This window comes from Phyllopteryx taeniolatus, chromosome 1 (assembly GCF_024500385.1).
Source record: "Phyllopteryx taeniolatus isolate TA_2022b chromosome 1, UOR_Ptae_1.2, whole genome shotgun sequence".
NCBI lineage: Eukaryota > Metazoa > Chordata > Actinopteri > Syngnathiformes > Syngnathidae > Phyllopteryx > Phyllopteryx taeniolatus.
In genome coordinates this window covers 47,314,130-47,339,510 of record NC_084502.1, presented here as the reverse complement: position 1 = coordinate 47,339,510, position 25,381 = coordinate 47,314,130, and the positions used below count along the sequence as shown (strand labels likewise).

At 43.6% G+C, this 25,381-nt stretch overlaps 1 protein-coding gene and 1 long non-coding RNA gene across 10 annotated transcripts in view; one reads left to right on the top strand and one right to left on the bottom strand.

Moving 5' to 3' along the window:
• Nucleotides 1-2,639: 2,639 nt before the first annotated feature.
• The window catches only part of pard3ba (par-3 family cell polarity regulator beta a), a 218,780-nt gene continuing 196,038 nt past the window's right edge, over nt 2,640-25,381 (bottom strand). For 6 of the 8 annotated variants that reach the window (XM_061798809.1, XM_061798804.1, XM_061798806.1 and 3 more), the window contains 2 exons: nt 16,178-16,254; nt 2,640-3,501 (listed from right to left, as the gene is read on the bottom strand). In XM_061798809.1, coding sequence (XP_061654793.1) covers nt 3,159-3,501; nt 16,178-16,254 — 420 coding nt within the window. In that variant the 3' untranslated portion in view covers nt 2,640-3,158. Of the gene's footprint in view, nt 3,502-16,177; nt 16,255-17,293; nt 17,395-25,381 lie in introns of all 8 variants that reach the window. The other 2 variants (XR_009791988.1, XM_061798810.1) reach the window with 2 other exon arrangements.
• On the top strand, nt 10,206-15,261 carry LOC133489679 (uncharacterized). 2 transcript variants are annotated; one of them, XR_009791989.1, is made up of 3 exons: nt 10,206-10,851; nt 13,768-13,875; nt 14,930-15,261. It is a non-coding gene; the product is annotated as an uncharacterized LOC133489679 (long non-coding RNA). The 2 variants fall into 2 exon arrangements; XR_009791990.1 differs by lacking the exon at nt 10,206-10,851 and adding an exon at nt 13,001-13,113.

Below are 25,381 nucleotides of genomic sequence, written 5' to 3'. Positions count from 1 at the left end.
TTTTCTCCGGGCACTCCGGTTTCCTCCCACATCCCAAAAACATGCATGGTAGGTTAATTGAAGAGATCTAAATTGTCCGTAGGTGTGAATGTGAGTGCGAATGGTTGTTTGTTTATATGTGCCCTGCGATTGGCTGGCAACAAGTTCAGGTTGTACCCTGCCTCTCGCCCAAAGATAGCTGATGGGACGATTCTGGCCCATGGGCCGTACGTTTGACACCCCTGATATATGACACCGTATGGTGCTGTACAATGTTAATTTAGACGGCATAAGAGTCCATTTAAAGAGATGCGGCACTGCAGGTAGATGCCTTCGGGAAAGGGGTTATGCCTCAGGATTTGACCCTGTCGGTCGGAGCAGAATCCTCTACAGCGTATTGGTCCACCTCTGATCTTGTCCAAGTTGGTCGGTGCAGAAAGCATACAGAAACAGCCTCAGATTCGGTCATCGCCCCCTCTCAGAGCAGGAGAGGAGGGGGGAGGAGAGAGGAGGAGTGGCAGTAAAAGAGGCCTGTGTGTACTTTAACTAAATGCCAAAGTGTAAAAATACAGTAAGTCTTAAGTCGAGATTGAAACATTTCTACTGAGGTAGCAGCTCTAATATCCACGGTTAGGGGATTCTTCAGAGTACTGGAGCCCGAATACAAAATGCTCTAGAATCTGTGGACTTCTTTTTGGTTCTCGGAATCACCAAAAGACCAGCGTGTTGCGAACATAGGTTTTGGGATGGAACATAGGGTACGAGTAAGTCAGCGAGATAGGAGAGTGCTAAGTCAAGTAATATTTTATAAGTAAGTAACAAAACCTTAAAATCACATCTCAAGTGGACCGGAACCACGCTTCTACGTTGCTGAGTGTGGGAGTAACATGATCAAAGTTTCTTGTCGTTGTCATAAGACTTGCTGCAGTTTTGTACTAACTGTAGGTTTTTAATACTAGACACAGGAAGTGCTTTAATTTAACAGACAATCGGATTTAATGGACGACCCCTCCAACATTAGTTTGCTAAATCTAGGTTCCACCATATATTTAGAATTGCGTTATAAATTAACACCAGTGCAACTTTCCATCCATCCATCCATTTTCTCAGCCGCTTCTCCTCACTAGGGGTTCCGTGCGTGCTGGAGCCTATCCCAGCTATCATCGGGCAGGAGGCGGGGTACACCCTGAACTGGTTGCCAGCCAATCGCAGGGCACATACAAACAAACCACCATTCACACTCACATTCACACCTACGGGCAATTTAGAGTTGTCAATTAACCTACCACGCATGTTTTTGGGAGGTGGGAGAAAACCCACGCAGGGACGGGGCCGGGGATTGAACCCTACTCCTCAGAACTGTGAGGCAGACGCTCTAACCAGTCGTCCACCGTGCCGCCGGTCCACAGTCCATAGCTAGTAAAAGAGCATTTGTCCCTTTTGCAAGGGCCATTTCAGTAGAGTGGCCTGCACTGAATCCGGACTGTTCAGATAGATTGCTAGAAGCGATGTGATCATAAAACTGTTTTTCAAGATTATTTTTATTTATTTATTTTTTTTAAAAGGGGAGATTTGACACATACCTACAATTGCAAATAAAGCCCATAGCGACTGCCTCATTCTTGTCCGAAGGCAAATGTTACACCCCGAAAAGGGGTGTAACATTTGTATTAGTGATGATAATTCCACTCTGGTAGCCTCAGCAGAATGTATCCATCAATCCATCCATTTTTTGCAGCTCAGTTGGAGCTGAGCCCAGATGACTTGGGGGCAAAAAGCGGGAATACACCCTAGACTGGTGGCCAATAAATCACAGGACACATAGACAAACTAGCATTGACACTCATATTCACACGTACTAAAACAATAAAACAAATAATACACACATTATACTACATTATGGAGGGGCCTACAGTATCAGCTCAGCTACAGGTAAATACATAAATACATACATTGACTTTCTAGTGACTGTAATTAACAGGTTTTGAACTGATTATGTACTAGTTTGTGACTTACTAAATGTAAATTATCAAATTTTCCACATGCCGATTACATAAATTGCTGCTTGCCACAATGTGGTTGAACAAACAAATAGTGCCACTATGTTTTTTCCCCTCACTATAAATAATAGTTCAACTTTGCAAGATTTCTGTGTTCTATTTTACCTAGTTTACAAAACACATCAGAGTGCAATTACTATCCAACAGAAGCCCTAGCTAGAGTGTGTTAGTTATACTAAATTGGAACAAGGTGACTGACTATGTGCTGCTGATGCTGGTTTAAAATGTGCAGACAGGAAGGTAGAGGCTGACTGGCAGAGGCATGCCCTCTGTTGGCTTTGACGGTAATTAAGGACTGATTTAAAAAAAAAAGGGGCCTCTCTCTCCACAATAATTATGCCCCTTTCAGGACTAATTTTGCCAATCAGTGCCATCTTTATTTCACAGAGCAAATTGGGCCATAACCATCATCCCGGAGGAGATCTAATTGCTGATGATGATTTGGTCCTTATCAGCACACTGGCTACTTGTATCAGTCATCTCACAGAGCTCATTTATCGGAGAAGTGCAGGGAAATTAGAACGATTATAAAGTGATGACGAATGATGTATTAGACTGAATATGGGAAATATGCATGCGTGTGAATAAATGAACCACAGCTTAATAATTGTTCACATTTATTTCATGCAAAATGTTGGTATAAAAATGGTGATAAATTAACTGATAGAGGCACAGTGTCGTTCGTAGTCTTTACTTGATCAAACTTTTTACATTTTATTAGAAACACTACCAACTATTACTATACAGTCATTTCATTTGCAAATGTAAATGATGCTGTAAATGTCTGACGAAACTATACTTGCGTAGGACAATTTCCTTTTTCTTTATTGTGATTTTGACATCCTTTGACTCCAGAAAGTCAGGAGTCCTCGAAAAACATCCTTCCCAGTGAAGCCCAGTTTGTGAGGAAATAACCCATGATTCTATGCAGAAATGCAGCACAAAGTTTTTGCCATATGTAATTCATTTAAATACCCCAGATTTTACAATTTTACAAGATTTTAAATACATCCACATCCTTGTAAATATACAGCACAGTCTGCTTTTTGGCCATCCTTGGTTTAGAAAAGAATCCCAGCTGTTCACGTTCTTTGTTGTTCAAGTTGCAAAGAGTTTGATTTAAACGGCACCTATCATGGGGTTCTTCCGTCTTGGATCAGACTGTCTCTCATCTCTATAGCCATAGCGGTCCGGGCTGGCGTAACGACCTGGGCTGGCCCCCCTGCTTCCTACAGACTCATAGTAGTGGCGCTCTTTGCGGCCAGTAGTGGGGGAGGGAAGTCCGTCCTGACCCATGGCCACACGGTACTGCTGTCCGGCGTGAGGAGATGAGCGGTAGTGATGCAGGTTGGAGGTTGCCGACTGAGCGACGGACTGACGTTTGTCACGGTAGTGGTCTTGGTTGTGAACGGGCTCTCCTTGCCCAAATCTGGAGTGGATCGGGTAATCATGTGGGTCCCTCCTGAAAGAGACAGATGAAAGAGCCATTAGCTGAGGTGACCACATTGGACTGGACTGGTTTAAACTGGTGTGTGTGTGTGTGTCAGATGGAAGTTTCCGGTTGCCTCACACTAGCTCTACAAGATTATGGGGCTAAATGAAAAGCCCCCACAAGAAGGGTGTAGAGAAGCTAAGTGGAGGGTGTAAGCTGCTCACTGTTGTAGAATTGAAAATACTGAATGTGCTGAGTCACACAAGGCTTGCTGGAGATTGGGTAGTGCTAACTCCCCTACAAACAATTGCTCCCGTTGGAGCCTCCCCTTGTTCTGCCATCATGCCAAGGCGTCCCCGCTGTCCAGTCCCAAGTCTGGCTCAGCACCTGTTGACTGGCCAATTAGAATGCCTCACTCACCACAGATTAGGCAGTTCAGCCTGCCCATCAGGATATTCCTGGACTACGGTGATTTGGACCGCTGTGTGTGTGTGTGTGTGTGTGCGTGTGCGTTTTGACCACCCAAACAGAGTAGGACATAGGTGGTCCCAAGAAGGAACAGCGATGCTTTGTCTGTCAGCAGAGGCAGAGTTACGGACGACACATGCACTGCTGTGGTTCAATTTAAGGAATGTTAAGACTCGTTTCCACCAGGATGTACAGTTTGGATTCATCTTGGAACAGAATTTAGATTGGTTCAATTGTCATAAATTGCGGCAGGAACCCAGATATATGCCTTACTACTTTTTGAAACCCCAACAACCATAGTCAGTTCACAACTAAAAAACAATTAACAGATTAAATCAATTGAAATAACATTTTAAATGCATTCAACACCTTAATCTGGCTGTGTTTCACGTTTAGAAATTGGATTACCACGACAAAAGACAAATCCATTGTAAACCAAATTCCTGTGGGAAGTATATACGTCCATTGATGGAATACATGTCAGCATCCATGGTTGACAGTGACATTTAATTCACAAGAGCAGACGAAGCCCGGTGGGGCCTCGTGACAAGGACACAATTTCATACGACTACTATCGGTTTGAAAAACTGAATAGAATATGGATGGATGGGAACTTAAATTTTAAACTGTGAGATGATGACAAAGCAAATCTGCATTCATATATACGTATCAAACAGGCGCATCTAAGTACCAAAACCGAATTTTTCTATTCACTATTGAATAAAAGAATATAGAAACAACTAACTTTGTTAGTTAAAGACAATTACAAGGTGTGTCAGAGAAGTTCTAGGACTGGTGTCACAACAGATATACAGTATTTCAATCCCGAACAACAAACTACACGTTTTGTCTTTTAATGTAGGCCAGCCGATCAACCAGCATGATTAGAAAGAGATCCTGCGGTGTTTGCTTCGTTCAAGGTGAGAGAAGAGTTAAGAGTTATGGCAGGATAACTAGTGGCTGCTTCATCTTGACAATGCACCTGCTCACAATGCCCTGAGCATCTGGGCTTTTATTGGCCGAAAAGAACATCGCCGTGCTGGGGCAACCTCCTTACTCACCCGACCTGGCTCCGTGTGATTTTTTTTCCTCTTTGCCAAGAGGATACGTTTTGAAGATGTGGACGACATCAAGATGGCCGTGACATGGAGCTGCACGCACAATACTCCCAATCCACTGATCCATGTTACTCAACTACATCATATTTATCGTCCATCCATTCATTTTCTGTAGCTAATCGCAGGGCACATAGGAACAAACAACCATTCACACCTACGGGCAATTTAGTCTTCAATAACCTACCTGTATGTTTTTTTTTGGGATGTGGGAGGAAATCGGAGTACCCGGGGAAAACCCACGCAGTCACAGGAAGAACATGCAAACTCCACACAGGCGAGGCCGGATTTGAACCCGAGTCCTCAGAACCGTGAGGCGGATCTGATAACCAGTTGTGCACCATGCCCCTCATATTCATCATATTTAATTAATTAATGTGCTAATTGCAGAGATGAACACGCAGATGCATTACAGATGCATACGTGAGCACATCTGCCAGCGACATACTTGTCCAGTCAAGTGACAAGGAACAGACACTCCCTGCATGCCAGACATTAATGGCAATATGTGTTACATCTCAATGTCAAATAGACACATATGGTTGCCACTGTGGCATTACCGAAATGTATCTTAGGTTGCTTATTTTTTAGGCGAACAGGTTGGTTTATATTTGCATTCAACAGATTTAAGATGAGAAAATGAGCAAAGTGTGTATGATGCTTTTCTCCAGATGCCACAAACATATCAAACCTTGCAAGCACATAGTTAACTTAATTACACTAGCTGAGTGCCACTGACACCAAACAGGCCTAGTTCTATAGAAGCGACCACGGCAGCCTGCCTATTCAAACCAGGCACACATGCCCCCTTCCACAATGACCTTTGTGTATGCTGCTGTTACAGTACTGCGAGCAATGACAGCGGATAAACTGTACATAGCTTCACTGGCAGGTTGTACTTGTATGTGAGCTCTTCCTCACAAAGCTCATTGGAACATTAGCAGCAATAGTCGTCTCTGTATCTGGGGGGCGGGCAAAAGTAGTCAGAGGTCATACTTTGGACGAAGGAGAGCGACTGTGGAATAGAGCCATGCCGAAAGAAGAAAATCTGTAACATTACTGTTAATGATGGAAACAGATGGATTTCTTTGTCCCTGACTGCAGAAACGCTCAGTTGCTGTAGCAGCTCGTGTCGAGTTTCCTCGAGCCTTGACAGTTCATATTAAGTTCGCCAGTCTGTACAATTCTACTGGCTTCTATTATGGGTGAAGATGACTTTTGGGGTTTGCAGACAGAGCTTCTTGTGCATACTTATACATTTGTGAACAATGTACATAACAGTCTGTGCATTACTTTTTGAGCTCACAGGGAACACTGAGCGCTCAAAGCGTTTACCTTTTGATTTATTTATAACGCCATGATTCTATTTTTCCATACCCAACTCAGGGAGGACTTGTGGCAAAGGGATGCAGAAAGACAGACATAAACAGAGGAGAAATTCAAATGCGGGTGGGAGGCTTTATAAAAATCACAGCATTATTGTAAACAGGTAGAACCACAGGCGTCTCAGCCATGCATGTGACAAAGCCAGCAAAAGACCTTTCATTTCCTATACTCCTGACTCCGTGAGCTCAAATGCGGTTAGTTGGACAAACACGGCTGGGATGGGAACTCAAACTCCATAATCCCAGCACATTGTTTCATTATTTAACTATTAAAGTTGGGTGCACGGTCTGAAATACAGCATGCAGAAAGGGCAGCTGTTGAGGGCTGATTAAGAGATAAAATTATGACCTCTCCAGGACTTTTTATTATAATTAAATGAGTTGCACTGAGCTGCGTGAGTTCAAAATGAGTCCTTCAACGGCTGGATAACTGAAACTGATGATTACTTTACAAGCTGTAAAATCAAAAATTGCTTATAAAGATGGATGACAAGCACAGTGCAAATATCACATTGACCACAATTGGGAGAAACTGGGAGGCAACACCATTACCAGGTGCTGAGATACACGAGTTTCTTCTATTCTCCCATTTTCGCCTTCACCAGTGCCAAAGGGTTCACATCCTGAAACATGGCTGAGTAACCCAAGTGGCTGGAAATACTGTGTGTGTGTGTGTGTGTGTGTGCGTGTGTAAACGACAATGAATATGGATAGAAGTCCACTGAGGGTACTTCAGGGAAACTTGGCACAAAGTGGAGGGGTTTCACAACACTGAGGACAGTCAAGAGGTTACTCTTTGTTGTCTGAGAAGCGCCAGGAGGCACTGTCACACGTTATTGGCATTTCATGTGAATATTGAATTTGACCGAGTAGCTAACAGGAATACTTACAGCATTGGACCAAGTGCACATGGAAAACATGTACGTAGTATTCTTAAAAAATGTTTTGCCAATGTAACCCCTCGCCACAAAGACAATTTTTCAAGAATCATAATACCAGAGATAGTAAATTGGTTGAAAAAAGCACAGTAATAACAATTAAGTATTGAAGAACAAAAGGGGGACTCGTACATGGGGACTGAAACGAAACAATTAAATGAAAAATGGGGGGGGGGGGAACGCTTTAAAATTGTTTGGTGCGCCGTGACCATTGTGAAGTCAAAAACATCAGTTGCTATCCATAACATACAGTACATTGTTAATATCTGGATTTGACGATCGTTGCCTAATCTTCAGAAGAATCCTGCATCCTCTGCTCATTAGCTACACATTAATTAGCCAATCATCGGCCTCACCAGCAGCGACCATACACCATCATAGACCCCGTAATCCAGGGGCGTCAAACTCATTTTTGTCTCGGGCCGCATTGTAGTTATGATTTCCCTCAGAGGGCGGTTAGAACAGTGAAACCATATAAATGTTTAATCACCAAATCATATTACCATTACACAACAAATTGAGGGATAACTAGTTTTGAAATCAGAAGACAAGGATAATAGTTTGTTCAAGTATTGTTTAAGTTACTGTAGAAGAAGGGTTTGGTAACAGAAAAATGCAATATCTAAACAGTATTGTTTATTATTATGACAATTTGGAATTTGGGTACAGATTTTAGCAAAACTCACGGAAGTTGACAAGCATGATTCGCTTTCGCGGGCCACATAAAATGATGTGGCGGGCCGCATCTGGCCCCCGGGCCTTGAGTTTGACAACTATGCTCTAATCCAATCCCCTTCAGGGAATGGTTCAGGGGAGGGGCTGTGATTGGATAACCTGGGGCTGGGTCACTGCGTCCTGACCTGCTGCTTTGAATTGGTAATGATGTTAATGTGGTCCATATGTCGGCGTGCGTATGTGGCCCGCAGTATTGAGTGCGTCCGGCTGGGTTGCACCCCTCAGCTAAGAAAGAGGCAGACAAGAAGCTCAGTAACACTACTATCCTCCCTAGGGCGAGGTTCGCCATGCCACCATTCCCAGATCACACTTCCTTTGCCTGCAGCCCAAAGCGTCAACAGGTGAGTTTGATTTAACACTGCAACAATAACAATGATGTCTGACAATGGAGTAACATGATGGGGAAAAGACAAAACTGGTACATTTTGGTCTTGAAATGAAGCATCACCACACCTAGAACTGATTTCATTTGCAGAGATAAAGTTGCACCTATAGACTGACACTCGGTGTACTTTACCTCAATTTCAACCCATCCTCTAAGGATTACCCTCTCTCCATGCTTTCCCATCTGTGAGATGCTTTGCTTGTAAATTATACAAACACACACAGGTACACACAGGACACTCTCTCTTCCTCCCATACTTCCAGCTGCAGCCCCGGCCAGCAAAGGTAGGCCAAATGATGCTAATGAGAGCCAGGCCAATGGCAGAGCCGCACTCATTTTGAGAAGAAATGGCTTTCAATAATGGTGGCCCCCAAGGGGGTCTTGCACTAAGTTCAGCTTGCACTATCAAAGACACATTCAGTTCACTGCTGTGTTTGCTTGCTTTCCTCCTCTGACTAAGATTTTTCTCACCTTGAAGAAGAAGCAAAATAAAATACCACTTTTAGAATATATTTATGTTGGTTGCGCCTCTCGCTGTCACTTCTGCTGTCATGCTTCACAGTTCTGACTCCTCTTGCCTTTTGTTGCACTTCTCGAGGCAAATTAAAACTGTACATGCGTATCACACTGATGACATGCAAGCAGGTCTAAGGCCTAAAACAATTCAAAATGACTTTTTACTTAAGTACATTTATAAGTGTGTACTTTTACTTAAGGGAGTGGCTTCAGTAATTTTACTTTTACCAGAGTTGTTTTTGCACAAGTATCAGTACATTTACTTAAGTACTGAATACCAGTACTTTTGACATCTCTAAACGTAGAAAAGCACAAGAACACGCAAACTCCAGACGCTGCTCCAGTCACACGACGCTGTGTGTCTCCGAGAGACGAACTATTAATGCTTTTTCCTCTTCTACTTACATTTTTATGTTTTACTTTTACCTTTGGTTTTACCTTTTGAGACTATTTTGAATTTTTGAGAGCAGAGTAGCCCCGTTTTCGAGGTTACTAGCTTCAGCCGTACCAGTGCCGGACACCGATGAGGCTCTTTGGCTATCCCACAGACTTCGCCTCCAAAACTCCGACCAAATAAATGTGAGTATGGACTTGTGCCCCACTTTCACACTTCTCCTTGAGATGGTTTCCCTGCTGTAGGGACACGTCTGCCAACTAGAGCAGAATAGTTTGGTAACTGTAGATGTGGCAGGCACACCTGATGTTGTAGCTTGTAGCTGATCTACTGGCCCTGTTAGCATAAGACCCAAGTGGCTAGCTAACCGCGGCAAGCCTGTTTAGATGGATAACAGATTCACTCCTTTAGCTAGTCCCATTCCAACTCAGTCTACTGGCTGGAGCACGTTAGTCAGAGGTAACTACATCACTCATAACATCAAGCTTAAAAACCCCGCCATTGTAATGTGTATTCCTGGGGTCAGAGCACTCGACATTGAAGGCAGCCTTAAGGCTTCTTTATACTCACGTGGATGGCAACCGCACTGACATCATTGTGGCTGTCCCTCGCGTAGTTTGCCTTTATACTCGAGCGCAACCCACCCGCGCTGTTTTGAAAGTGTGCTGCAGTTCTCCTCCAAGTCGGGGGTGTCGCTACGGCTGGTATTGGATAGGACACCACAGGGTGGAGTTTCATCTGCATTTTGTTTGCCATTTCTGGTAGCCCTTTTTACCTTCCTTTCAGTAACAAGCAACAACAAATGGCGACCGTGACGTAACAAATGGACCTACATGACCAGATGATACGTTTAATTATGCTGCAAAATCGATTGAGAAGGCAGCAACGTCGATGGTATGTAGAACCAAGGGGCACGCTGGTACGTCATCACAGCATGTGACTAAAACGGACCAATCACGAGAGATGATCTCCGCGGCGTTCGACGCACAGCAACTATTTTTGTTGGGTGCGCGGCAAGCTACGCAGAGGTGCTGCGCGGGGCAATTCGTCGGTCACGGGATGCCATGCGGGCGACCACGGGAGTATAAAGAGGCCTTTAGGGAGCTGATTCGCATTGGACCTAAACACCAGCGTGGGGCTAAAAACACTAGCTACTCAGATATAGTGATATATGGCGACTCCAATGATACAAGGATGATGCAATCAGAGATTACAAAGTGGAACATAGCCAGGATATCTCGCCAGAAAGATGTGTCAGCATCGAGTAATTGTTTCTGGCCCCTTGCCTGCGAGACGGAATGATACGAGGTTTAGCAGATTATTCTCGCTTAACCGGTGGCTGGCTAGCTTCTGTAGCGAACAGGGACTGGACTTTGTAGCTAATTGGACTTCATTTTGGAGGACTCCCGGCTTGATAAGGGGGGACAGCCTTCACCCTCACGGGGTAGGCACCATCACTCTTTCTAGAAAACATAGAATACTGTTTGAGCTTTCCATGACAGTTCACACTAGAACAAGCCGGGGCACAGGTGATTAGCGAGCCTGTTAGAACGGGTGTGGAGTCAGGAAGGTGAGAGGCTAACTGGCGCTATGCTGGACTCTAACAACACAGTCCTATATGCAGATGAGCGCGACTACTACACATTCTGATCCATTACCCACTAATGCATGACAGCCTGTTATGCTTTCAACTGTGGTAGTACTGTGTGACGAGTTTAAGCACTCTTCCCCGGTGCGTTTTACCATTGACAAGTCGAGAAATAACTACCAGATTCCTGCAGTAGTAATCTCTCGCCGCGCCCACAGGAACTCGAAATATATTAATGGTTCTCGACGATGCAATCTTAATATTACTACTATGAATACTATGAATAAGCCCACTTTAATGGAAATCAGTTTTATGAATATTAGATCACTTTCCTCAAAAGCTTTGCTCATCAATGATTTTATCAGAGACCATAATCTTAACATGATTGGCCTTTGCGAGATTTTACCACTTAATGAGGTGTCTCCCCCAAACTTTGTGAGTTCACTTGTTGCACGTCCTATTAATAAGGGAGGAACTACCCAGGCCCTTACTCTGGCTTTTTAGATGAATTCTCAGAATTTATTCCTCACTTGGTGACCCACGCAGATATCTTAATCATGGTTGACTAATAGTCATATGAATTCCCTGCCAGAAACACTTAGTCCAGCATTTCAGACAATAATCAGTACTTTTGGTTTCATGCAATTAATACATGAACCGACCCATAACAACGGTAATACTTTAGATTTGGTTTTAACCCGGGGCATTGCTACCTCAAATGTAGCGGTACTTCCCTATACCACACCTATGTCCGACCATTACTTAATACAATTTGAAGTCCATTACCATTGTTCTGACTGCAACCAAAGCTATAGCAGCTGTAATATTAGTTCTTCAATTACTACTGCACTCGCTGAGCTATTACCCTAACTAATTACCTCATTACCTTCTTATGTGGGTCCTCTTGATAATTTCACAAATAATATTAATGTGGCTCTGTGTAACGCTCTCGACACCGTTGCACCATTAAGACTTAAAACGTGTCCTAAGAAATGTACTCCTTGGTTCATAAATGAAACCAGAGAACTAAAACAAGCATGTCGGAAACTTGAGTAAAAATGGTGTGTGACTAAACTTGAGGTCTTCCGTCAGGCATGAGGGGATTGGTTACTAAAACACAAACGAGAATAATATGGGCACCATTGCGGATACCCGTCCGGCTATCCTCTCTTATTTTGAGGAAGCATCCCTTTACAGACTCACAAAACTCGTTAGTGCGGCAAAACAAACAACATGCTTGCTCGACCCGCTTCCTGGGAAACTCGTTAAAGAGCTGTTTTTAATCTTAGGACCTCCAATTCTAAATATTATAAATTTATCACTTTGCTCCGGCGCTGTACCTACAGCTTTCAAGACAACCATTATTTGACCCTTACTCAAAAGACCCAACCAAGAACCTGAGTCTTTGTAATTATAGCCCAGAGTCAACTCTCCCATTTATTTCAGAAATTCACAAAAAAATTGTAATCTTAATGATGGCCTCTAGCAATCTATTTCAATTTCTTCAGTCCGGATTCAGGGCAGACCACTCTCATAAAACGGCCCTAGCAAAAGTGATGAATGATCTTTTACTAGCTATGGATTGCGACACTTCATGAATACTATTATTACTCAACCTCAGCGCTGCCTTTGATACTGTTGTTCACAATATACTACTAGATCGCCTCGAAACACGTATCGGTATTACAGGCCCGGCACGTTCTTGGTTTAGATCTTATCTCTTGGATAGGACGCACCATGTAATTCATGGTAATGTGACCTATGAGTATTATGTCACTTGTCGAGTCCGCGGGGATCGGTACTTGGCCTTTTGTTTAGTATTTATTATGGTTCTGCTTGGCGATATCACACGCAAATATAAGATTACCGTATTTTCACGACCATAAGGCGCAATTAAAAGTCTTACATTTTGTCTTATAATGCAGCGCGCCTTATGTGTGCACCGAGTTCCAACATCTATAAATGTTGTGTGATGAGCACTTCGCTTGACTTTTTTTTTTTTTTTTTTTTGACCGCTTGACTGACTGGGAGAATTCCTGCCGACACACTGCTTATACAGAGGGAAAGCGGATGTGGCTCAGGACAGCATGCGGACGTGACGCTAAAGCCACGCCCCCAGTAGGTATATAGCGCCGGGGTGTGCATTGTGCAAAACAACATCGGTTTGGCTAAGGACCCCCACGAAGAGACACGCTTACGAAGCACAGTTTAAACTGCAAGCTATCAGTTACACGGAGAAACATGGGAATCGAGCAGCCGCGAGAGAATTCAAGATCAAGAAATCTATGGTTCGCAAGTGGAGGAAGCAGGAAAACGAGCTTCGCCAAGTCAAGAAGACGAAGCTGTGTTTCCGCGGAAAAAAAAGAAAAACGCGGAAACAAGGCGAGGTGGCCCGAGTTGGAAGACCAACTCGAGCAATGGATTAACGAGCAAAGAACAGCCGGGAGAAGCATCTCAAGTCACCATTCGACTGAGTGCAATAACTCTGCCATGTGCAGCAAGTGAGGAAGCTTGCCATCATTCCGGGAGGCTTGACTAAGGAACTCCAACCGCTGGACATCCGTGTAAACAGTGCGTTCAAAGTGAAGTTGCGAGCGGCGTGGAAGTGGTGGATGACAGATGGCGAACACAGTTTTAACACTCATAGTTAACGTTTCATTGTTGTAGATAATGTAATGATTTACTTCACTCATCCTGTTTACAATTAGTGCTTTGTCTTTTGTCTTTGTTTCTTTCTCACGTCTAGAAACTTTGTTCTGTTCTGTTCTCAAGGAGACTGACTCGAACCTGTTTGATTGAGAACTTGCCCAGCTGTTCATTTCGGATACAGAAGATGAGGACTTTGATGGATTTGTGGATGCGGATTGATCAAAAAATAACGTGAGTACATTGTTAAAACTTCAATAAAGTACAACCAAACTCAGTTTTGCTCCCGCTGCCTTTTTAAAAACATTGTTTTAGCGTGCATCTATGCTACCGTATGTTTTAAGCTAGCGTATGTTTTACCATGCCTGCGTCCAATAATACGGTGCACCTTATGTATATGTTAAATATAGAAATAGACCCTGTAACTGAGACTGCGCCTTTTAATATGGTGCGCCTTATGGTAGCTCTCATTGTTATGATGATACTCAGCTATACATGCCATTAAAACTACACAGTAGATGTCCTGCCACTTTTTGCTCCTCAACCCTGAGAAAACTGAGCTGTTGAATAATGGCTCTGCTACACATAGACACTTGTTTAAGGACACATTTCTGAGTTTTGACAAAAGCACCATTAAACAAAGTGAGTCAGCAAAAAATATTGGTTATATTTGACTGGACGCTCTCCTTTCAAAAGCATAAGAATATTACCAAAACTGTGTTTTTTTTCTCTTCTTCGCAATATCTAAGATATGGCCCATCCTATCCGCTAGTGATGCAGAGAATGTAGTCCACGCATTTGTTTTGTCTCGCCTCGACTATTGTAACGTGCTGCTTTTTGGTCTTCACGTCTAGTATTAAAAGTCGGCATTTAGTACAAAACGCACAGCAAGACTTCTGACGAGGACGAGAAAGTTTGATCATATTACCCCCATTTTGGCCAACTTGCATTGGCTCCCGGTCTACTCGAAATACGATTTTAAGGTACTGTTACTTACTCAAAATATTACACGGGTTAGCACCCTCTTAGCTCACTGACTTAGTTGTACCGTATGTTCTGTCCCAAAACGTATGCTCGTAAAACGCTGGTCTTTTGATGACTCGGAGAGCCAGAAAGAAGTTTGCAGTCTCTTGAGCATTTTCTATTCGCGCTCCAGCACTCTGGAATGCCCTACTCACGGAAATGTAGTAGAAATGTTTAAATCCCAAGTTAAGACGTATTTCTACTCTTTGGCATTTATTTAATGCAAATGAAGGCCTGTTTTAATGCCGTCCTATCTCCTGCTCAGAGAGAGGGCTAGGTGATGTTGACCGAATCTGAGGGTGTTGCTGTTTGGGTTCTGCACTGACCAACTGGGACAAGATCTGAGGTGGACCACTTCCCGCGGAGTCGTTGCCACCGAAAGAGTCTACCCTGTGCCACCTTTTCTCTTTAAATGGACTCTTTATGCCATCTTAATTAACATTGTACAGCACCGGACTATGTGATAAATGTTGTCCACTCGACATCCATTGCAGCCGGGTCATCCTTGAAGGGGGATCCCCACCATCTGCGGTCCCTTTTCAAAGTTTATTTATATTCCCCCCCCCAAAAAAGTTTTGAATTGTTCCTTGCCCGATTGGGGGGGTTTAGATTAGGGGATGTCGTCCATCATTGCCAACTGTGGGCCTGCGAAGCCCTTTAAGACTTACAATAATAAATACAAATAAACTTGACTTGACTCCACACAGAGGCAAGATTTGAACCCCGAACCTCAGAACAGTGAGGCAGAAGTGCTAACCAGTAAGTTACCGTGCTGCCTAACCAAAAAGCCGTGCCTTCAAATAGTTTGTTTTGTGATCCAAATAAAAACATTTGTTGAATGTGAACAATCTGTCAATTGTGCCACAGAACAGATTAGATTTTAGCTTTATGTCAGCCCATAGAGTTAGATTAAAAAGTATAGTTAGGACTTAACTATCCAATTCCATCAGGTCTCAGTTTGAATTCTTACTCATTTTTCTGCTCCATGATGTGCCCTCTCGGTTCACTCCCTGCTTTCGGTTATATCAGGCGGCCCAATAAGCCGTGAAATGACTTGTCATGTCCCTCTCTCCTCATCTCCCTACTGGTATCCCCTCTACAGTCACCTTGCATCCTTGCGTCCCTCTGCCGTGTGGCACTAATGTGAAATCTTCTCCGGAGAACTTATGAGCCACATGTATTTACGTTCCTAATTTGACAGGAGAGCAGCTAAACAAACAAGGAGCGAACACAGCGGCAGTAAAGCCACATGAGAGGCTGCGCGTGCACGACAAGAGCTGAGCGTCCTCAGGTTGGTTCTATGCGTAAGCTTCCTGCCGGTGCCATGGTCTCTGGAGACCTGATCAGTCCTATTCCAGGGATGAGTAGACACTCCCAAGGCAAACACTCCAGATTTAATTATGAGCTCCAAAGAGGATTAGCCTGGGCCGTGTGTGTGTGTGGGAGGGGGGCACAAAGATTGGCGTAATCCTGTCTTCTCCTCTTGTATTGAGGAAAAAATACGAGCTTTTACCTAGTGTGTGTGGGTGGCGGCCAGTCCAATTCCTCATACAGGTGCAAAGGTCGGGATTCAGCACCGCTGGGTGCCACCTGCAAGGAAAGACAACAGAAGATGTTGACTTTCTAAGCCCAAATGCAGTCATGCGTTCACTTTATGGAGTCAATAAGATAAACCAAATTACAAAACTGTGTTCTGTAAACTCAACCTGGATAGGTTCCAGTTCGGCTGTGACCATAATGATGACAAGCACTATATAAAAAAAGGGACGAATGGATTGAAAATGTGTAAAATTTGGAAAATGATGCATTTAACTAAGCAGTATTATACTGGTTTGCTCTGAGTCTTTAATGAAAATGTATTTTCAATTACCCAAGACCCCCCCCAAAAAAACCTAAGAAAAAAACCCTTCCTCCCTACCACCCATATTTACTAAAAGTTAGTACACCCCGCATTGCCATATAAACCAATGACAATGAACACATCATATTAGCACAATAATCAAAATGTCTTTTCACAAGAAATTGGTGACCTGTTAGTGCTTGAAAATAAATAACCTCTCTTCATATTAGCATTTAATTCATATTACCCTTACGTTTGAGAAAAGCGGTTCTAGAAGACATTGACTGTAGTAATAAAGGTTCATGCAGTTTTTCACTGGTGTGATGTTGGCCATTGACACACCCAAACGCTCTTGAACACCTCACTCACTTTGGATCATCCACATACAAAATGACGAGGATCAAACGTGTGTTCCGGTTTCAAAAGCACTCTAAAGGGTAATTTAACACAGTGGCTTTGCATAAAATATTTAGATTAGGTTTGGACGTGGCCTTATGGTTCCAGTTGTATCAAACAACAAAGGAAGGAGGACTGGAATGCCCCACATGTGGTAACAAACACATGTAACCACAAGTAAGCATTGCACCCTCGTGATGAACATGTGTGTGCATGTTTTATGCAAACAACACTGGCCTAAAAAACTGTACGCGGAGTAGGGTGGAGAGGGCACACACCCTCCCACCCAGGGAAGTGGCTGATTAAAGCCACTCACGGCCGCATACAGTAAAACTAGAATATTGGTGCATGTTTGCGTTTTCACGCCAACTTGTAAAAGACCAGCAAAACCACCTCCTCTTGTTGATGATGATGACAGTGATTGTGTGCCAAGTCGTTGGACAGTTGGGTGAGTCAGCTCGCTCTGATCGTCAGTTGTTTCTCTTCCTCCCATGCTTCCAGTGCAACAGAATGGCAAACAAACAAGACAACTCATGAGGGATTTTAGTTGTGCAGTTACAATTATATGAGACCTTCAAAGCAACCAGATTTTGGGGAGTTATAAAGCACCACCCTCACAAGTTGGAAATGTGGTGGTTTCTCGAGTAGTGAATTTTTACAGAGAAGTACTGAAGCTGAAACTCATACTGAAACTGAGCGCGATTGAGTCAAAAGAGCTGAAGAAGCATGATGAATGGGGTAATTTAACAAATAAAATGGTTTTTTTCAACTTAGATATTTGTAATTTCAATGAAGAAAAAAAAATAAAGAAAACAGCATGTGTAGCAAAATTGGCACCCCTCCCTAATATTTGGTTGCACACCCTTTGAGCGATGACAGCCTCCAAATGTTTCTTGTATCCGTCTCTAAGCTTTATGCACCTCTCAGGTGCTATTTTCTCCCACTCTTCCTTTGCAATTTGATCAAGCTCTTGAACATTTGCAAGGTTCTTTTCTCCAGCTTTCAGCTTCCCCCAACGATTTTCAATTGGATTGAGATCAGGACTCATAGCAAGCCATTTTAAAACAGTCCATTTTTTTCCCCTTTTCAATAATTCCTGTGTGCTGATGGATGTGTGCTTTGGGTCTTTGTATTTCTAGAGGACCCATGATCTTTACCTCAAACCACATTTTCATATACTGGGTAAGACATTTCGCTCTAAAATCTCTTGATAATTTTCTCATTTCATGACACCTGTGATAAAGCCAAGGCCTCCAGTACCAGATGGAGCTAAGCAGCCCCACAGCATTATGCATCCTCCATCATGCTTGACTGTTGGCAGGGTGTTCTTTTCCTTAAAGGCTTCATTGCCACTGTCTGTAAACATGTTTGTGTGCACTGCTAAAAAGCTCTATTTTGTTTCATCTGTCCATAAAATATTGTTTATCATTTGCTCTTTTGTATCAAACACAGTTTCTCTATAGAAAACTGTTTCACTTGATTCATTTATCTTCAAGACATATTCCACATTTAGTACTTAAACTTCATGGGTGCCAATAATGCTGAGCAGGACTGTACGTACCTGTGGGCTTGCTACACAGAATTTGATGGTACAGTTCCAATTATCCATAATGTATCGTCTGGTCTGAGTTTTACAAACACAGGCTGTTTTCCAAGTGGACGGGCTTACCCGTCAAATCTGCCACATACATACCGTTGCATAAAAGCTTGCACACAACATCGCATGTTGCTCACATTCATACTGACAGACATACACAAGATCACTGACAAGCTAAACAAGCAAGCATGGGTCATACTGATACAGACACAGCACACAGGGGTTGACAGCACAAATAAACAACACAATGAGCCCAAATGGCTGCACGCGGTGTACACTTAATGCACTATTCTGCAAGCATGGACTAAATCATTGTGAATGCCAGCGTACATTAGCACATAGCATTAGTATGTGTAGGTACAATAGGGAGACCTAATGTCTCTCAACAGGAAGCCCAGAGCCACGGCCTGGGTCAGGCAATCTCTCGCAGCCTTGCGTGGCAAACAGGGCATATTTTGTCAGGCAAACGGGACATTAGGCACAGCAGGACACTGGTACTCAGATGGAGGACCTTAGAGTGTCTGTTAAAAAAGGCAATGCACGTTCTCAGTGATAGGCAGAAAAAAAAAGAGATCAGAGGGGAGACAGAGTATGCTGGTGAGGAGGAGAGGGAAGTGTGTTCAGACAAACTGAGTAACACTAAACAGCACAAATTACTTAAGTGGCATTGTAGCAGCTCTATGCATGTATTTGTGGGCCTGACAGAGGAAAAAAATAAAACAAAATTTAAAAAAAATCAGCTTTCAATCAGTGAATCAGCCCAGGTACTTTTTTTTTTTGCCTAAACAATGTCTGTCTTCTTAAGTGTATAATTGTGTTTGGCTGTGTGAGCCCAGTTACTCTTTTCCATTTTCTCCAAATTAGAGAGCTCTGCTTTGACGGTGCCAGATGAGACTGAGACACGCGCGTGTGTGTGTACATGCGCGCGCACACACACACACACACGCGCGCGCACACACACACGCGCACACACACACACACACACACACAGACTGGGGCGGCACAGCTGTCACATTCATTACTAAGTATTGCTGGAGCTCAGGAAATGAATTTCTTGGAGCACTACGGGCTTTGATGTAATGTTGTGATGCTCACATGTACAATAAGCCTCCAATGAGAGTCCAAATGCTTTGACACAAAGCTTAAGCTTTCAGTTTTCCACTGAGACACACAGCTTGGTCTTCTCCAAGTGGCTTTCCTCCGGTGTCTTGTTTTAAATGGCATAATTAGCATCCTGTATTGGCTTCTTTTTTTCTTATTCAGTCTCTTTCCTCTGCCTCCTCCTGTCCGCAATCCATCCATCCATCCATTTTCCATACCACTTATCGGGCGTACTGGAGCCTATCCCAGCTATCTTCGGGCGAGAGGTGGGGGTACACACTGAACTAGTCGCCAACCAATCGCAGGACACACAGAAACAAACAACCATTTGCACTCACATTCACACCTATGGGCAATTTAGTGTCTTCAATCAACCTACCACGCATTTTTTGGGGATTTGGGAGGAAACCCACGCAGGCACGGGGAGAACATGCGTACTCCACACAGGCAGGGCCGGGATTTGAACCCTGGTCCTCAGAACTGTGAGGCAGATGTGCTAACCAGCCGCCGCAATCCATCTTGGATGTTAATTAAGTATGAGTCTTGTGTGTGTCTTTTTGCCACTATCCACAACCATTGCTACATGGCAAATGCAATTTAACTTCTTAACTATTGAGCAGATGCTCACTCACCTAGATCATGACGAAAATATGTTGGGTGGGGGAGCGAGTATAACATTTGGCTCGTCAACATTTAGCTCTAAACTTCATGGGCAGCATTAAAACGGTCGCTGTATCTTTCGCAGGCCATGTCAGCCTATAATAACTGGAGGAAATACCAGGAAGGTGAGACAGAGACTCTTGATAACAGAAAACTGCAGACGTAGCCCTTTGGCACACAAAATGATGCCATATTAGCAGGCTGCGCGTGTCCGTATGTGTGTGTATGTGTGTGCGTGCGGCCATGGCAGTGGCCCTGAGGTGTTTCTTTACTTGGGTGAGCCAAACAAATTCCCGTGAGTCTGAGTGGATGTGTTATGCTCCCACTCAAGGTTTTGATAACCGAGTCCTTCAATAACCACCAAAACATGAATTTTCATGTCAAATTCACAGCAAAGTAACACTGTGTTAAACAAAAAAGTGAACAATCTACGTCTTTAGTGTAAAATATCACATACAGTAACTCTCCTGTGTGTCATTAATTACAATTACTGGCTGGATTTATTGCAGCAAAAGGTACATTATAACCCTATTCTCACTAAATGGAGAAAAAAAAAAAGCCATCAGCAGTCTCTCAAGCACAGCTAGAACCTCTTGAATCAGACACACGCTGCACACAGCACTTTGCTTGTGGGCCAGATACGAGTCTTTGTCAGCCCATAAAGGGAGAACTGAGGGTAGATGAGCAGCGTTGGAATGAAGAAACTTAAAACAAAAGCGAGCAGAAAGGAGAACGTGCCGAGCCTGAGGGAAGTTCTGCACAGATGACAGCAGAGAGGAGTCCGTGGATGGAATAACTCATTGTGACTTTGCTCCTGACTGAGAAAACTGGTGCCAACACAGTGGGTAAGGAAACGTCACACTAGATTACAACTTGTGTTTCTGTCTGGGAGCCGGTGCAGGAGAAAGTGAACGTGGCCTATTCCTCAGCAGCTGGTCCTGGTAACTTGTTTAGGGTTATACGGGGTTTATGGTGGAAACAAACTTGTGGTGTGTAATTATATGGGCCGAAATAGTGCAACAGCCCAGTCTAGAGAGCAAGCCGTCCTTTAATTACCGCTGCCTTTAGCAGTGGGCCGGGTAACACGTGTAAGGGGGTGAGAGTGACAGGGAAAGGCTACGGGATGTGTTCTGTGATCTCAGAGGGGGTCCAATGTCCAATGCATCTCTTTTAGTTACTGTATTGTGAGCTCCTCTATTTGTACATGGGTGTGTGCACAGAGGCTTTAACAGCTTCAACTGTGGCCAAAGCTGAGGTGACACAGATGGTGACGTTATGTGTGTGTGTGTGTGTGTGTGTGTGTGGACATGGGTGTTGCCCTTCAGTGTATGATTGTGGCGTGTGTTTGCGGCATATCACATGGTAAAATGCATGTGGTTTGTTGGAGTCTATAATGAGTGTGTTTTATCACAAAACTATATTGGACGACTTGCTCCCATAAGGTTTGAACGATAAGCAGCATCATTTCCCCCCCGAGCTTTAACATTACTTCTTATTTGCATATTTTCCAGATGCCATGAGTGTAACATTACCATCTATTCTTAGCTTCTCTTCAACTCACAAAAATTGTGTTTACATTTCAGGAATGTTTCGATAAGCCCCATGTTGAAGTGTTAACTGTTTTAAAATCCACTAACTTTAAGGCATCTGGATCACTATTCAGATTTGCACTGCTCAATCACACAAACTCATGGTGATGTATTATTTCATAGAGTGGAAGTTTTTTTGTTTTGTCTTTCATTTGTACAGTATATATTCTGCTCTCCCTAAATGTACAGTGTTTAGTTTGGCAGATAGCTAACAGTTCTCCAAATGAGTGGCAAAGTTCTCGCTACAAGCCGTTTATTTCTCATAAATGTTCATTCAAAGTTTCAACACAGCGTCACTGGCATTATCATTAGCCTAACATTAGTCACACAAAGGGAAACAAAGACAGGATTTTCTTGTACTTAAAAAAAGCAGTGTTTGTATTGGCAAACGTGTATGTTCTGTGCACTAGAATGCTAAATAAGAACCTTATCCGTCACAAGAAAATTGTGAGGCGCACATGCAGACACACATAAGCTAACCTGATTACAACCAACATTAGCGCAGTCCTCTTCAGAGAAACACCCCCCAACCAGCTGCTCACTCCCGATCACCTTAACTCACAAATACTGTATAGTGGCTTGGGCCGTCCTTCTTCAAGTCATTGTCTTCCACTCATTTACATTTTTTCCTTACATCTCTCAAAAATATTCTGATGAAAACTCTACCTGACAGACAGTTCTAAATAGTAACAGAATTTTAAAAAATCCTCTAATAATCCGCACATTATAATATCCAAGAAAAAAAGTTGTTGATAGCCAGAGGAAAATGACAATGTGCTACACATACACTTATTTTAAACAGCTAGTTAATTTGCACTCTTTTCTGCCAATTGAGTGACAAGCAACATGATGATACCTTCTGTCCAAGAAATAACATCTTTTAATACACTTGGGTTTGTCCATTTGATCTTTGATTTGTTTGTGTGCAACCGCCTGCCTGTTTTGGCATTTCAGCCTGGAGTTTTGATGATGGGAAAGTATTCTTCCCAGCATCACTTTACAAATCAACATTTCAAACTAAACGGTTTGTAATCTAAAAATAAAACCCTTTTTGGCCACTATACAACTCCAAAATATAAAAAAAAGAATATAAAAATCAATAATTTCTGTGGAATTTTCAGAGCAGGTAAAGATCCGAAACAAGGCTTTTTTATTATTGGGATTCAAGCCCAGTTTGTGCCACTTTTTTTTTTAATCACACTCAACTGTAAGTGATGCAAACAACAACAAACAAACACACACACACACACACACAGACATGACAGTGAAGGGACTGATGTCCCTAGACATTCTCAATATAGTGAGAAGAGAAAAGAATGAGAAACGCCGTGACCAAAGAGTCCCTTAGGGTCCCCTCCGTTTCTATTTGAGGAACAGTCTTTGCCAGAACCTGCCGATAGACCAAGCACATTAATCAAACAGACAGCATCAATTGCTGACACTATGGTTCAAATATCGTGAATAAACGTATCGTGACGTACTAACTGCTTGCTTATTAGTCATCGTTCGACATTAAGCCTTGTTGAGTGGTGGCCCGATGGGCCGAGTTGTGGTAGCCCTGTCAAAAGCTGTAACGGACCCGTATATTCATGATTTAATATGTTAAGTTTTGGTGACTATTTCATATTTGGCATCTTTATGTTGTATTATTTTAAGACCCTTTAAGAAATTATTAGTACAATTGCATTCATGGCGATGACTCTGTACTAACCTCACTAAAATCAAGGCCTAGCAATTGCACAAATTAACAATAAAGCTTAAAATACTGGTAAATCAATTACAATATTATAAACATTTACTTATATCCCAACAATGCTGTATCTTGTGTATTGATATTGCTCACACAATATATACAGTGCTGTGAAAAAGTATTGGCCCCCTTCTCAAATTCTTACATTTTTGCATAGTTTTCCCACTTAAAAGTTGAAGATCAAACAAATGTAAATATTAGACAAATATAACCCAAGTGAACTTAATATGCTGTTTTTAAATGGAGATTTAATTTATTAAGGAAAAAAAATAATGATAATAAATAAAGGAGTTTTAACTTCGACAGAACTTTGCTCATGTTCCGGGGGAGGCGGCGGACATCGAGTCCGAGTGGACCATGTTCCGCGCCTTCATTGCTGAGGCGGCCGACCGGAGATGTGGCCATAAGGTGGTTGGTGCCTGTCGTGGTGGCAATCCCCGAACCCGTTGGTGGACACCAATGGTGAGGGATGCCGTCAAACTGAAGAAGGAGTCCTATCAGGCCTTTTTCGCCTGTGGGACTCCTGAAGCAGCTGATGGGTACCGGCTGGCCAAGCGTAATGCAGCTTTGGTGGTCGCTGAAGCAAAAACTCAGGCATGGGAGGAGTTCGGTGAGGCCATGGAGAAAGACTTCCGGACGGCTTCGAGGAAATTCTGGTCCACCATCCGGCGTCTCAGGAGGGGGAAGCAGTGCACCATCAACACTGTGTATAGTGGGGGTGGGGCGCTGCTGACCTCGACTCGGGACGTTGTAAGCCGGTGGGGAGAATACTTCGAAGACCTCCTCAATTCCACTGACACACCTTCCCATGAGGGAGCAGAGTCTGGGTTCTCTGAGGCGGGCTCTCCTATCTCTGGGGTTGAGGTCACCGAGGTGGTTAAAAAGCTCCTCGGTGGCAAGGCCCCAGGGGTGGATGAGATTCGCCCGGAGTTCCTCAAGGCTCTGGATGTTGTAGGGCTGTCCTGGTTGACACGCCTCTACAACATCGCGTGGACATCGGGGACAGGGCCTCTGGATTGGCAGACTGGGGTGGTGGTTCTACACCCTTGGCAGGGTCCTCGAGGGTGCATGGGAGTTCGCCCAACCAGTCTACATGTGTTTTGTGGACTTGGAGAAGGCGTGCGACCATGTCCCTCGGGGAGTCCTGTGGGGGGTGCTTCGGGAGTATGGGGTACCGAACCCCCTGATACGGCTGTTCGGTCCCTGTACGACCCTCAGTCAGAGTTTGGTCCGCATATCCGGCAGTAAGTCGGACTCGTTTCTGGTGAGGGTTGGAGTCCACCAAGTCTGCCCTTTGTCACCGATTCTGTTCATAACTTTTATGGACAGAATTTCTAGGCACAGCGAGGTGTAGACGGGGTCCGGTTTGGTGGCCTCAGTATTGCATCTCTGCTTTTTGCTGATGATGTGGTTCTGTTGGTTTCATCAAGCCGTGACCTCCAACTCTCACTGGAGCAGTTCACAGCAGAGTGTGAAGCGGCTGGGATGAGAAAAGGGTGGCGTGCCCTCTCCAGGTCGGGGATGAGATCCTGCCCCAAGTGGAGGAGTTTAAGTATCTTGGGGTCTTGTTCACGAGTGAGGGAAGAATGGAATGGGAGATCGACAGGTGGATTGGTGCAGCATCTGCAGTGATGCGGACTTTGTATCGATCCACTGTGGTAAAGAAGGAGCTTGGCCGAAAGGCGAAGCTCTCGATTTACCGGTCGATCTACGTTCCTACCCTCACCTATGGTCACAAGCTGTGGGTCATGACCGAAAGAACAAGATCCCGGATACAAGCGGCC